The 15,485-nt window shown below is 38.7% G+C and overlaps 1 protein-coding gene across 1 annotated transcript; it reads right to left on the reverse strand.

The window, feature by feature from the left end:
- Positions 1–865: 865 nt before the first annotated feature.
- LOC118781712 (B-cadherin-like) lies at positions 866–13,540 on the reverse strand. Its single transcript, XM_036534715.1, has 16 exons — positions 13,409–13,540; positions 12,766–12,883; positions 8,727–8,998; positions 6,342–6,440; positions 6,095–6,250; positions 5,874–6,018; positions 5,559–5,731; positions 5,245–5,373; positions 4,887–5,072; positions 4,483–4,727; positions 4,142–4,284; positions 3,654–3,878; positions 3,298–3,513; positions 1,975–2,105; positions 1,444–1,587; positions 866–1,220 (listed from the first exon to the last, which is right to left on the reverse strand). Exons 1-16 carry the CDS (start codon positions 13,457–13,459, stop codon positions 1,014–1,016), a joined length of 2,640 nt encoding a protein of 879 aa, XP_036390608.1. The 5' UTR covers positions 13,460–13,540; the 3' UTR covers positions 866–1,013.
- Positions 13,541–15,485: the final 1,945 nt, after the last annotated feature.

Here is a 15,485-nt window from a genome sequence, read left to right on the forward strand (position 1 = left end):
TTTCTTGAATAAACACTGACCCTCCTTTGCTGTATTTATCCTTTGATAATGCACACACTGAAGTGTAACAACATGTCACATACAATTAAAAAGACTGCGCCTGCAGATTGTCTGGACTCAACTCCAGAAGAAAATGATCAAACCTTGCATTAGGAAGTTGCATTCCAGTAGAGTTATAAAGCACTACATGACCTTTAGGACAGGCCTCCAGTGTTGTCGGAGCAGCTTGCAGTCAGAAGGGATCACTGAGGTAGCAGCAGAATGGCATGAGACATTACAACAAAAGTATTTTGCAAAATACTTGCCTGCTCATAAAAGCCACAAATTAAGAGCCTGTTCACCAGTTGTTGTGTTTTTTTCCCTTCTCAGTAGCAAGTGGACAGTCATCCCTCTTTGCAGGGATATGAACGCAGAGGCATGTATCACTGTCCGTTTATTTAAAAAAAATTAATGTGTCATACATACCCATCCCAAAATATAAGAGTTGACCCAGATGATATTTTGCCTGACAGGGTAATTTACTGACACAGGGTCATTAAAAAGGTTTGATGAATTGATTTTTTCTTAAACATGCATTAAATTACTCCGAATCCAAACAGTGCCAGTAACACCAAAACCTGCTTTAAAACATACATTTAGGAAAATGCATTTATTAGCTGTGTACTGATGCCTAACCTCAGTTTCAATTTCAGCAATAGAACAGAAATCCTGAGCATGCAGTATGCATATCCAGTAACAAAACTTAATTAGAAATCATATTTACAAGACCTCCAACCGAGACAAATACAAGCTGAAGGAAATAAATTCATTGAACACAAGTGACCACATTCTTTTCAGTGACAGCTCCAAAAGATTACATTTCCCTGTCCTAACAACTGAGTGCAGAACCTGAACCCAGAATAGTCCTACACCCAAATCACCATTTCAAACAACAGATGTGAAGGCACAAGAAAACCAAGCAGACCCTGTCAAAAGCGTGGTGGACCACACATTCAGTACACCGTGTTGATTTTTTAGTCGTCATCTGCACCATACATGTCAGCTAATTTCTTGAAGCGTGGCCCCCACTCATTCAGATAGTCATAGTCCTGGTCCTCCCCTGAGCTGGAAGAGTTAAGGGAACTCAGAGAGCCAGCATCAGAGCCTCCGCCTTCATAATCAAACACCAGGAGTGAATCGTATGGGGGAGCTGTAGGGTCGCTGTCTGCAGCCTTCAGGTTCTGGTACAGGAAAGAGATGAGAATATGAATTTTTCAATCAAGCAATGAAGAAACAGCACAGGTGTTCCTAATGTTCTTTTCAGTTATATTTCATACGTTTTCACAGTTTTTAAACATAACTCCTCTTTCCCAAAAGTGCCTAAATAGAAACTAGTAAGTGATGCTTTCCCCCCAGTTACAGCTGTTATTAGTTTGGTAGCAACAGACTAAAAGCTACACTCACATCATCAATGAAGTTGCCAATATCTTCAGGGTTGGCGGGCCGGGGTCTGTACTCTGGAGCAATCATATACGTCGGTGCCACATCGTTCCGGTAGACGTCAGGCCGGTTATCCAGGCCCCTGTGCAACTGGCTCAAGTCATAATCCTGAAGAGAAAACAAAGATGCAAATTTGCCCCTGCACACACAAACATTAAAGAATACCAAAAAAAAAAAAACAAACAAAATACCTCACAAAAATAAAAAATGAGTCATTCATTTTGTGTTTGCTTTTTTTAAATGAGCCTTCAAGGGATGGCCACACTTCAGCCAGACCTTGGGCCAATAATGCGCAAGTTCACTGTGGATCAGAGGACAACTACCGAGGCCAAATAATGCCCCTCCCTTAAAGATTTGTATTGAGGGAAAACCAAGATCAATGTCAAGCAAAAAATACTGAAGCCATCACAAATACACCAATGTCCCAGGTGACCAAATTTGGGGACACAAATGTAATCCTGTTGTCTGTGGTTGGTTTGTGTGTAAACTGCCCACCTGGTCTTCCTCTCCTCCTCCTTCCTCATCATAGAAGTAGATGTTGTCACGAACATCATCTTCCTGAAGCAGAGGCTCCTCCTTCACGCTCCTCCTCCTCCTCAGGAATAAGAGCAGCAGCAGCAGCAGCACTGTGGAACACACAGCCATAAACACCACATATCTGTGCTATGAAGCCTAGCATGATGCTTTAGAAAGCAATGAAAGCATTTTCAGCTCCCCATTTCAAATAACTTCTTTGTTTTTAATAGGGCTGCCGCGATTAGTCAACGTAATTGATGACGTCGATGCTGAAAATGCGTTGACATCAATATTTTAAACCGACGTATCGTTTTTTTATTTTTATGAATTTACCTTTTTGATTTCTAAAAGGCTCCAATTCATTATAACAAATGTCTTCCTTCAATATCTCTACGTAATTGTTGTGTGCATGACATCAGTCGTTTTTGGTTCCAGTCATTGGCTGGCTCCAGTCAATGCTACAGTTTTAAAAAAATTATGGCGGCTGCAGCAGAGTCCGACTCGGTTGCAAAAGAGGTTCAGTGTAAAAGTTTCCAAAGACCCAAGGCTTCAAAAGTATGGGAGTACTTCCAATTTCCACAAAACAAAAAGGTGGTTTGTACACTGCAATGTTTCGATGGCATACCACAGCAGCACTAGCGCTATGCACGAGCACCTGAAGAGAAAACACACAGGCGCTATTCTGGATGATGGACCGCTAGAAAACCACCAAGTGTTGTCTATTCGTGTTTATTAAAACACCATTAGTAGAGAGAGCTTTTCTAATTATTTTATTTCTCCCATTATTTTAAGCACATTTCTTTGTGTAGGGAATGCCATAAATACGGTAGATAATATCTGAATTGTGATCACTATAATTAAAAGTGTAAGTTAATTAAGCAATATCATGCGAGAGGGAGAGCTGTTATACTGTAATATCAGCATAGCTGTGATTTGGTCATAGGCACGAGGCCGCAGGCCTCTTTCTTATTTATTGTTATGTTGGAGTTGCCAGTTTAAACCTACAGTTTTGCACTTTAATATGTAAACCTTTGTTTACATTTTGTTTTGTGCTGCATTATACAATGACATACAGTTTGTTGTTGTGAAAATAAAATGAACTTAAATGAAATGGTCAATTTGATTTTTTGGAGGAAAATTAATTGTTTAGATTAATCGACTAATCAGTAAAATGGTTGATTAATCTATCAATAGAAAAATTTTATTTTTTCTGTTCCTAGTTTTTAATAGTTTTTAAAAGTCTTCTATAACCATGTAACTTGTAACAGTATATTTGTTGCTGGACAAAGGTGAGGTACTTACAGAGTAGAAATAGGACAGCTCCTAAAATTCCCAGAATTCCAGGGAACCAGACGCTGGCAATTTTCCCCCCACAGGCAACAGACTGTCCTTTGCAATTGCACACAGTAGCAAGAACTGTACTCTCCTGGGCAAGACCGTGACTGTCATAGACCTTTAGAACAACTCTATAGTTATCCTCTTCCAATCTGGTCCTAAGTGTCAGTAAAATGCCTGTTCCTATGACCAGGGAAAAAGTAAAATCAAATTAGTCATTAGACTATTAAAAAACATTAATACATACACATTTTTATTTTATATATATGGCAATTGGGCCATCAGTCATGCCAAACCCATCCATCAAGTACAGTATTGCTTACTTGTGTCATTCATTTTAGCAGTCCAGTTTTTCTTGGATGTTCCTTGGAGATCCACACGGAAAGGAGCTGTGTAACCTGGTCCATCTCTGTCAGCAATGGACAGCAGGACTGGTTGAGAGTCTTCATTGCAGATTGAAAATGAATTTTCATTAATCGTTGGAGCGTTGTCATTTACATCTTGTAGTTCAATCAGCAGGGTCCCAGTTCCGGTAGCAGGGATTTCATCTATCAATTCAACACAAATGCATTTATTCACAGTACTTTAAGACAGCTCAGGCAATTCAAACCAAAAGAAACCCGCAAGGCAATCAGACAGCAGCCTTGTAAAGACCGATGATTTGGCATCAGCTTGATATATCACACTTTACCTGGGTGTACAGAATTCAAACAATTACATTTCTGAGAGCAGTTCAACGAGCCCTTTAAAAGCCATAACTAATTATATTTGATAGTGTTACAAGAAATGTCAAGAAAAGGTTAAAAAGTACCGCTATCAATAGCTAGGATGATTGCTTCATATACGCCATCTTCGTAGAAGGCAGATTCTCTGTCCATGGGGCTCTTAACTGTGATAAGTCCAGTGTCCTTACTAATATTCAGCCATCCAGCCCGATCCCTTTCAATTTGATACCTGAGGAAAAAACGTAATTCTTATTTTCCGATCCTTCTTGTATTCTATTTCACAGTCTGAGATTGACAAGTTGACAAGTAATTGGTTATAGTATTAGCAGACGTATTGATCAGAAGCATGGGGTTAACATGGGGTGTACACGTTATACCTTATGACTGTCTCCAGTGCTAAACTTGCACGGCTGGTTGAGGAACTCACCGCACAGTCTGTTTCTTTGCCGTGTCTGGATCAGTTGCTGTGTACTGAGTCAGCTCACTGTCAACAGCCATGTCCTCTGATTTGACAATTATTTTCTTAACTGGATTAAAGATGGGAGCCTCATTCTCATCCTCCACATTTACAATAACTGTGGCAGTGGATGTTGGCAGACGAGTGGCAAAAGGGACATCATTTTCAACTGTCACCAGCAAGGTGTACTTCATGTTCTTCTCAAAATCAAGGCCCTTGTTGGGAATGAAACATGCCCATTAGACTACACAAATAGCATTTGAGTAATGGAACACGTTGTTTTTGACAAAATCCATTTCAAATAAAAACACTCTAGCCCATCACAGTTTTTCAAACCTTTCCAAATATACTACATATGAGATATGCAATACTACCTTCACTGTAGTAATAATGCCCTCCACTTTGTTGGGTCCAGTGCTGACATTGAAGAAGCCACCATGGTTGCCTTGAATAATTTTGTATCTGGTCGACCATGCAGGTGTGTGGGGCTCATCGTTATCAGTTACAGGCATTTTCACCACCACAGCACCAACTTTATTCTCAGGGACAGACACTGTGTACTGTCAAAAGAAATTTTTCCATCACAAAATGTAACAAGTTCAAACAGTATTAAAGAGCAACTGTGAAGACCTACTATTCCACCCCCACCCAAAAAAAAAAAAAAAAAGCTTTCACTTCAATTTCATGAGTGATATTTTATACTTACATTCATGCAACCAAAAGACAACTTACCAAAGCATTTTCAAACTGGGGAGCATTGTCGTTGCTATCTGTTACTGTGATGATTGCACTGCAGGTATTCATGAGACCGTCCCCATTCAGGTCAGCAGCTTGAATTACCAATGTATATTTTGCAAGTTTCTGAGGGGAATGCAAATGTCAAACATCTGAATTCATCTATATAATTTTATATTTTATTATACATGTGTGTGTGTGCGCGCGCATATGTGCACAGGAATTTACGTATGCATTACATTGCATACATAATTAGCAAATGACTTTTACAGACTTGTGCAAGTACAGACTATTGAAATGTACACACATACCTCTCTGTCCAGTCCAGATGAGCTAAGTCGAATCATTCCACTCACAGGGTTGATCGAGAACATATTGGCATTTGGCAGCTGTGGCTCTTGGCTCAGAATGCTGTACTTAATATCAGCATTAAGTGATCCTGATTCATCTGCATCCGTTGCAGAAATCTTCACAATTTCAAAATCTACAGATAAAAAACAAATTTGGAGTGAACACAAACAAGATATACTGAAAACAAACTATAGTAACAAGGCAGTTTGCCTTGTCAATTACATTCCACACATTGCTTAGAACTATACGATTTCAGCAAAAGAGAAATTTCGTACCTGGTGGTGCAGTTTCCGCAACACTTCCCAGAAAGGGATCCTGGGTAAACTCAGGCTTATTGTCGTTCTGATCAATTACTTTTACAATAACTTCCAGGGGCAGCTCTTCTATACCTTTACCCACTGCAATAGCATGAGCCTCAAGCTGGAAGTGGGAGGAGAGAGATGTCAATGTTTGCTGTGATTATTCTCAAATTCAGAGTCCTGCAATGACAACTTACCATGTATTGACTTTGTTTCTCCCTGTCCAAAGGCTGAGTTACGTACAGAACACCTGAGTTTCTGTCAATGGTGAAAAGTCCCTTTGGCGGCTGGTCCGCTCCCGCTCCAGAAATACTGTACTCCATTTTTACTGATTTGTCATTACTTGATCTGATCTGAAAACAAAATATATCTACCATTATTGGATGAAAAAGAAAATGGCTGAAATTTCTGCTGTGGATTCAAACAAACAGTACTCCAACTTACCTGTACCATTGCTTTTGGGAAGGGGCCACGGTCATTCTCTGGGAAGTTGATGGGGGGTATGACCCAGTCCCTCTTCCTCCTCTTCAGACTTCCTGATGACTAGGGACGGGACAATATAGTTCTCACAATTCGGTTCGGTCGAATTACAAGTTTAAGGAAGAAAGAAGTAACAAAGTATAAATTTATTATATCTGCTTCTACTATGTACTCTATTTGTTTTTGCATTAACGAGAATAAATGAGTTTTGCTTAACGCAATCACGTGTGAACCTAAAGTTCGTTTATGGCTAGAAGTACATCATACAGTATCTTTGCGATCTGCAAATTGGCGACAGAAATGAACATCAGCTACCTAGGCCAACTAGTCGAGGCGTTGTAGGGACATGTACAATGAGTGTCTTCTACACAACTTCATTAGCTACTCATAAATACGTTGCCAAGGACGTGGTGGAGATACGGTCCAGTATGATAGGTAATGCAAAGACCATCCTTGGCTAACGTTAGCTCAGACCGAAAGCAACAATGAAAAGATATTTCTTGGTTGTGAATGGGCAACGAAAGACAAGTGAACTTGACATATGCAGGTAAAGTTCTACTTGCACTAACTAGTTACTAGCGCATCCTTGGGCAAGATTAGGGTACAATACAAAGTAGCAAATATCACAATATCATTTTCTAATGATGATGTTAATTGCTGTTGGTCCCCAGCCCAAAATTAACTCTCCCAGAAATGGCAAGGCTCCCAGCCCAGATGGTTTCCCATCTGAATTAAACTGTAACAAAATATTCTCATGTCAACAAAACATTTACCCATGAAGCTAATCATCTCCTCAAGACACTGAATGAGGCCATTTACTTTTATCAAAAAAAAAAAAAAAAAAAAAAAAAAAGATCCAAAGGATGGAGCTTACAGATTTCTCATTTTGAGCACAGATAGACCAATTTAAAAGCTAGCTAATTTAAAACCATCAAATGGGTTCAATTCCCACAAAGCAATAGTTATTGCCTCAAACCTCAAGAAACTGTTTAACCAAGACAAACTGAATTCTCAAATTAGAGAATTTGAAGGAAAAAGTTTTAAAACATGGACAAAACTACAAAGCCCCAAAGCCAAGCCAAGCAATCAAATCTCCAAAATTTATACTTAGCAGGGTGACAGAAGACACCCCTGTTAGTCCCTCTGCTATTTGACTTGGCTACAAAGCCTCTGGTAGGTGCAATTTGTAATCACCTATCAATACACACTCATGAAACAAACAGTTAAAGATAAACTAATATGCGGTTATATACAACAGAATGAGTTCTATATAGAAGGATAACTGCCACAATAGATCTTAACACTTTCCCTTTGGTAGCTTTTCTTGATATAGGGCTAACTGGAACAAAAGTAAGCTTATGCCAATCAGTACATACCATGGACATGTGATCTTGAATGGGAAGCTTTTAACATAAGTTCATATTTGGAAATCATATAATAAAAAAGTGATCTTTCCTCCAGTGATTACCAAAAGGCAATCCCACACAGAGCTCTTAAAAACGTGATCAAGCTCCGGATTTGTAGTACAAATGCTACTGAAATGACGTGCCTGTGCTCCCGGGTAGCTTAGTCAATTAAGGTGTATGTTCCAAGTGCAGGTTAAGCCCTACAGCATGGTGTGCTTAGCCCAGCTGTGTTATCTGCCAGCAATGAGTGGGAACTCACAGCAATGCAATTGGCTTCGTTCCACCAGGACAGTCATGGGTTTGACGTCTGTTTCCTCGTTACACTTTTCATGAACCCTGCGACACGTCAAGTGCCTATGAGCCATTCAGATGATGTCAACGGAGACACACCTTTCATCCGATTTCCATTTGTTTCACGATAGTGCACTGAGGTGTGAAAAGTCACTAAGTATATCAGAGGATTGCATCTGCTATGCTCAGCACTCCAGCAAGTTATCATGGTGAAACAAGCCTAATACACAAATGTAGACACTAAAAATGGGAGTGCAAGGGGGGGAGGGGTCGACCATAAGATCTGCCTTCTACAACCATTATAATGCCAATGTTTTTACCTAAGTAGCTAGTCAACTTGATACCATCATAAATTCTCTACAAACCACACTGTACTAGAAAACATCACTGTAAATTCAGGCTTGGCCTTCCATATTTTATTTCTCATTACTGGGCAGCCAATGTTAATGTGCAACGTTTTGGTTAAACAACAAAAAAGGATCCAAGCTGGCTTAAAATGAAGACAAAGAGGAGTAACAGTGTAACATAATTCTATTTATTTTCTAAACCTCCAAGTCAGCCTGGACAAGAACTGGCAAAAGTTTCAACAGCAGTTAGTACACTAGATCACTACAGCCCCACAGCTGATACAGTGGAGATCCAGTCTTCTTACCTGACCATGAATGACGCTAGCCACTTCATAAGGACGATGGTGGTCGTCATGATTGTTAGGGTGCTGGTGGATTGTGGGTTCATGCTTAACTCTCACTCTGGCAGAGAATTTGTTGCCCCTGGAGTCCAAAGCATGGATCAAGAAGCTGTCATGTTGGTCACGGGCTGTAACAGCTCTCATCAGCCTGATTGTTCCATCTTGGTCTACATTTAAATGGGCATCCTCCACATGAATCTGGGCTCTCTTTTGCCCGTTGCAGTCAGAAATATTCACTGTGAAGACATTTGACATTTTCAAGTTAACCATTAAACTAACAAGAGGACAATGATGGTCGTGCTTGACTATTAGGTGAAACTGCAGCACACTATATGAAAATTACTGACAAACTGCTTATCATGACAAAAAAATTAGAACAGAATCAGTCCTACAGTAAATAATTCTCTTGTTACAATCAAGCAATGCACTTATAATAATCACTGAGTTCACTCACAACTTGTAATGCAATATCCAATCATGTGCAATGGTACATTATAAGCAAAAATATGTTTAGAATTTGCAGTCAATCCTTCACCTCATGTCAATTTCCACAGCATGCAAAATATTTAGGGGAAAAAAGGGAGGTTTAGTTAAGTGCAATGATGTCAGTCAATTCTGCAAGAAAAGATGTCTTGAAATGAGATACACTGCCCACTTGAGTCAAGTCTTACAACAAAAAATATGTAGCTGGGAAAAATGGGCATTTAACATTCTACACTGACTTAGATAATAGAAAAGAGGTGCATCTTAAGAATGCAAGGGAAACAATTGGGAACAAATAAGCAGAGTGCACTATTTTAACAGTTTCAGCAAGTGAACTCTATACACATCTAATCTACACATCTATCATCTAATGTGTTCATTAAGTGAAAACCTGGGGATCTTGCACACATGCTTAAGACAGAACTAAAACTTCCATCATATGCTGCATTAACACAGAATGAATACTTGCAAAAGGTTTCTATACAAAACTGAATTTTCTCCCATTCCTCTCAAAAACCTCAAAGTGACTTGAACATACCACATGCAAGGATTCAAACAGACAAATTTTGTCACTGCAAATAAGTGGCAATAGTAAAGATCAATGTATTCATAGTGGTCTTTATGCCCAACATAATGCAGCTAATTCCCTTTAAAAACACTAAGCACTACAATTAACCTGAAATGGCATCACACTTTTAAATAGCCATTTTCTGAGACACAAAGTCATAACGCAAAATGTCTTCAGTTAATTCCTTAAGTACTCAAGATGCCTGCAAAAAAGATTTTCTAAAAAAGCTAGTGTAAGCTCTGTGAACAATGACACTGCTACCTGCCCCTGAGGGCTGGTTTATCTTGAGGCAAAAACATCAGTATTAGATAACAGCACAGTACTATAAATGGTAAAAATCTGAACCACTTGGGTAGATGTTGATGCGTAGACACATTTTCAGAGGGGGGCACAACCCAGAAATCTAGATTTCAGGTACATAAATGTAACTAATTTACATGCCAAAGCCTGCAGCAAAACTGCCACAATTTCTCTGGTAGAGCTCTTCACTAGGTGTTGGCAGGAATTCTTGTGTTGTTAAATAAGCATAGTTTTTTTTAAAATTTCATTCTATGTATAAAGAAAACGGGTTTTAAAGGGTTCATGACCTAAACTTGGCACACAGAAATCCCAATACTCCAGATGTATATTGTCCATCTATCCAAACTGATAAAAGGTTGAATCTTTTTTCATGGGAAGGCTGGCTACATTAAGGAAATTACATCTACAAACTAGCTTTCTCCATGTTAACTATAAGAGGAAGAAATTGGCACACAATCAATCCCTGTATTTCAAAGATATTTTAATCTTTGAATCTCTTGCTCAGTAATCTGAGTGAAATGTTTGAAAAGTAGATTTTGTAATAGCTTACAATATAAGGAAATGACCTTTGTCATAACACCTTAACTTGCATTTTAAATTGTGAAATGTTTCAAGACGCTATAGAACAATCAGTTGTACTAGTATGACATGATGAAATCTGAAGCCTTTGTTTTCATTTTTAACACAACAAGCCATATACTATAACAGCAAAGCCAGTTTGAAATTTCTGAATGGATTATGTTGTGCTTTTCCTTGCTTACATGTTCACATTTCATGGGTAAAGCTATACAACTCCTCACAGGTCAGACTTCACCTTCTGACTAAACATTCAGGCTCTTTCTGTGCATGCATCTCGTGATGCATTTCTAAACATCCACCATGAAGTGGCAACAATCAAACTAGAATTTCTGCTTTCTTGAGAAAGTGCAAAAAAATGTCACTTCTCACTGTTGGCAGGTAACATGAAAGCTTGCGCTTACATGCCCAGTGACACTAACAGGAAGGTTCAGCACCTCTCACTGACTCAATTAACATGAACACAATAACATGGTTGTTGACAATACTGCAATTAAAACAAGTCTGATTTATCCATTTACACCTCTGCATTAGACAGTGGTATTAGGAGGGGACAGAGGCTTTAGCCCTGGAGTGACCTAAAAAATTGGCATGCTACTGTTCCCACCAATTTCATTCGGGTCAGACGGCTACAGCCACATACCGTCTTAAAGTCACCATTACCGTGCGTAATGCAGCTAATTCCCTTTGAGATTATGTCCTTTGAGAAATCTCTGGTTCACTCCAAAAATGTTGGCTTTTGCCATGCACTTTCTTAGACAAAGCTTACTGCCTTGTTAACATTAGCATCAGCAGTAAAGTTTTTCCACAAAGAAAATGTCTTTTCTCTTCTTCGCTAAGACATGCACAGCTTTAATACAAACTAAGAGGTGTGATTATGGCATTTACAAGTTCCAGTCGTACTAAAATAATATGAAGATCAGAGTACTCCACCTCTCTTACAATTGTTAGCTGCATTTAAGAACTTAATTGCATTAAAATGATCAAAGTAAGATGTTTACATGGCTTGCACATAATTCATAACCGTCAAACTAAATTTGCATTCACATGCATGTAAGCATAACGAGTGCTGAAATCAGCAGCCCAAATTTTAATTTGTACTACTCACTCATATTATGCACCTATATTATGCAAAACAAAGTTTGAATTGTGTTTGTGTTTGTGTGTGTGTGTGTGTATACACAGTCACTCAGAACTCAGAGAAAGTTTAAATTGTCAAAACAACCACATTGGCTTCTTTGTTAATTGCTTAGGTGGAAACAAACTCCTGTACCAGGACTAAATTTCCCTGGATCTGAGTTTCCCATGCAGTTCAAGTGGATGTGAAGTTTTCCATCATGTAACCAGCCTTAAGGTGAAGGGTTGTGTTGAACCATTTGCAAATCTCTTCCTGTATTCAACCCAAAATGAACATACAATTACACCGGATCCACAATACTAATACACGCACACATACACTCTCTCTCTCACACACACAGCCTTGTGTGGTAGTTTATTCACAGCTGGGCATTGATGACCTTTACACTCGAGAGCTGAGCTACCAGGGTTAGAATGTAATCTGTTCCTTTTGACACTGTATGAAAACTGTGTATCCTGTGTGAAGGAAGCAGACAAAACAAGCTGATGAAGACTGCAAAAACCTTCAAACGCTGGGAATAACTGAACCAAAGGCCAAGAAAATCAATTTGTTACATTTTCAGCACTCCACAACATGTTTTGACTAAATGCTGTTGGCATGCGCATTTCAAACATTTTGATAAAATACAGGATGGATATTTGGAAGGGCATGTCAGGCACTGTTCAGTGCCCACACTGGACGCTTTCATGGAAAACAAAACCCCTGCACAGATGTCTACCATAGTGTAAACCAGATTTATGACCTTTTTCAAAAGCATTAATTTAAATCACTGAGCATAAAAAATGAGTGCATTAACGTCAAACTAGTTCCTCAGGTGGAAATCTCAACATTGACTGCTCAGTCAAAATGCCCCCTGCAGATGTGTTTGGATGATACTGGTTACATACATTCAAATCCTTGTGGTCTGGAAATTTTTATAGAACGTTACGGTTTCCTACCTTGGCCCAGGATCTTGACCGTGTGACCATGCGTTCTGTTCACTCTAAATATTTCAAGTTCTGATATTAAGCCAGGCTGGCACGGTCCATCCCCTTCACAAAATGCTGCTGTGAAGACCTTCAATGTTGCAACAAGTAAGCATTATCAATTCGACAAAGCAAACGTAAACTTTAAATATACATTTAAACTCAAAGCATGGAACTCCGTAGCTCAAACTTGTCTTAACTTGTGCGACTGAAACAAAATTCAAACAAAAAACTATTGTAGGCGTTGGGAGAGGCAACTACATTTGTGGCGTTAAAATGCATTAAATCGTAAACAGACATTTCCAACTGAAAGGTATTTTAAATGTTTATCATAAATTAATCAGCTTTAAGATAATCTATCATACAGCCTAACGTAAAATACGTAAATTGTAATTTTAGCAATTCCCTGACATCGTAGCCACTTACTTATCGAAAGCATCAAAAATGACAAACAGACTAAACATATTTGACAATAAAGCAGGTTAACAACGTATTAGGTTTACAAACAGTTGACATTATTACGTATATTAACTACGCTGACCGATATTCACTGCGGAATTAAAGCCTAAATTACAAAAGTACTGCGCAAACCGCGCCAAACGAAGAGAAAACTTACCTGGACCAAGAGAAGGGTTACTGTTAACTCCAAACTCTTGAGACCTCCCATAGATTTAAAGTCTTGTTAGAGCCTATATTCGCTGAACAAACGCAGATCAAAACTACGCTTCGTGACAAATGTAGTCCACGTTTGGAAGCACTCTCAAGTGAGCAATTCTACAACCTACATTAATGATCTGCAGTAGGTAGGGGGGCGTGACACATGCGGGTTGGCGGTCTCTTCCATTTGAAGATAACGCATGGATCTGTTTTCTACGCACCTGTTAAAAAGGTAAGTGATTTTACTTTCGATACTCATCATTTCGCTATGACAAATCAGTAATCACATTTATGACTAATTCTTTGGTCCGGAAACTTGCATATACTAACACGTTAAAAATACGTTGTAATGTTGGTGGTAAGATGAGTCTTAATTTGAATTCTATTTCTCAGTAACAACGCACTCCCAAGAGGAAAATAGGTTAAACTGGGAAATGCATGGACAAACAAATATTTACACTAAAATGTTGCGTGATCTCAATATGTTCCACAAAACTTGAGAAGATGGACTCGATTCAACTTTCCACAAGCATATTCTTATTTCTATTTGGCATTTCAATGCGGTTGATTAGGCTAAACTTGTTTTTTCTCATGGTCAGATTAGCAAGAACTAACAAAATCTCAAGATTGTGTAAAGGCATCAAAATTAAGAAGAAACTTTAAAAAACAGATTCTTATTGTATATTCTGTACCTCCTCTGTAATAGATTCTTTGTTGAATACTACTCAAAGCTTTTAAAAAATATCTATTCTATTCTGGACTGCAATGACGAAAAAAGAGAGTACAGAGGATTCCTACATGAAGCATATATCAATGTGTATCACAAGACAGGAAGACAACTGTGAAAATCGAACAATCCCCTTAAGATGGCAGCTGTTAAGAAATAAAATGCAACCAGAGCTTATCAAAATGAGCCATGTATCAATACATACACTTGTAGAACACAGAAACCCCAAATAGCACATCAAAGAGAAGTAAGAAATATTCTTTAATTCTAATTTATCTGTTAAAACTAGGTACTGTTGTTGTATTTACAATATGTCCCTTTCTTTGCATGCACATGTCAACTTTAAATAAACACCCATATATGGCATATCCATCAATAAACATCCATATACGACTTCCTTCTGTCAGAAACCTTACCCACTCCAAGTAGGAAGCTGTCACACCCTTGTAAGCTGCTTTACATGCATTGCTTTTCACATCCTCAGGTTGTACTGGCTTACAGTCACATGCCCCAAGCACAGGCTAAGGTGAAATCAGTCTTGCCCTTTGTTTAAACTGAAAACTTGTACACCATTTTACAAATGAAATATTACAAATCACATATGTGTGATAAAAAAAGACAGTTTACCACAAGTTGTGTCGGTATTCTTTGCCAGTTTCCTCCAGCTTGACATTCAGTCCATGAGCATGTGAAGAAACTCTATACTGCCTTTCCCTCATACTGCTGCACTCAAAGGAACCATTCAGCTCCTTTTTCTGACCACAGACCCCAAGATCCTAAAGCCTGTCCCATTTAGGACTGAGCTACATAAATACCAGCATATCTTAATTTTCCTGCCCAATGGACAATATATTCAGGGTGGTACAATCCCCTAAAATACCCAGTTGTATCCAAAATCTTTATATAAAGCATGTTTAACATGTACAACAAAGGACTATAGCTATAGAACAGTGGGTGCTTTTACATCAGTTGCTATCAGAAACTGTTACCCACTTAGACAAAGATCGTTTGGCCTTCTTACAACTGTAATTGATGTCATATGGGTTTTACATTACCCTAGAAGATGATGCAGATACTGTGTAGAATCTAAATAAAATAACAAAACAGGCAAAACAGGCTTCTGACATAACAACACTGAATTCTACTCATGGTGATATCTGCCTGTCCTGTCTACCCTACCCTAGCATTTGACAGTGCCTAAATCCATTCTCATCGAATTGTTTGAAATCCAAACCACAGGTCTCTGCGTGTTTTGGGTTCATTATCCAGTCTACTTTTGACATTACAACAACCATATCTTAACTATGAA

This window comes from Megalops cyprinoides, chromosome 8 (assembly GCF_013368585.1).
Source record: "Megalops cyprinoides isolate fMegCyp1 chromosome 8, fMegCyp1.pri, whole genome shotgun sequence".
Classification (NCBI taxonomy): Eukaryota; Metazoa; Chordata; class Actinopteri; order Elopiformes; family Megalopidae; genus Megalops; species Megalops cyprinoides.

What these genes read in the sequence shown, in the direction of transcription:
- LOC118781712 (XM_036534715.1), bottom strand. Translation starts at nt 13,459, where the DNA reads ATGGGAGGTCTCAAGAGTTTGGAGTTAACAGTAACCCTTCTCTTGGTC. An exon ending in GCATTATTACTACAGTGAAG is followed by an intron (nt 4,728 to 4,886) that starts GTAGTATTGCAT and finishes ATTCCCAACAAG; the next exon opens with GGCCTTGATTTTGAGAAGAA. An exon ending in TTGGCAACTTCATTGATGAT is followed by an intron (nt 1,221 to 1,443) that starts GTGAGTGTAGCT and finishes TTCCTGTACCAG; the next exon opens with AACCTGAAGGCTGCAGACAG.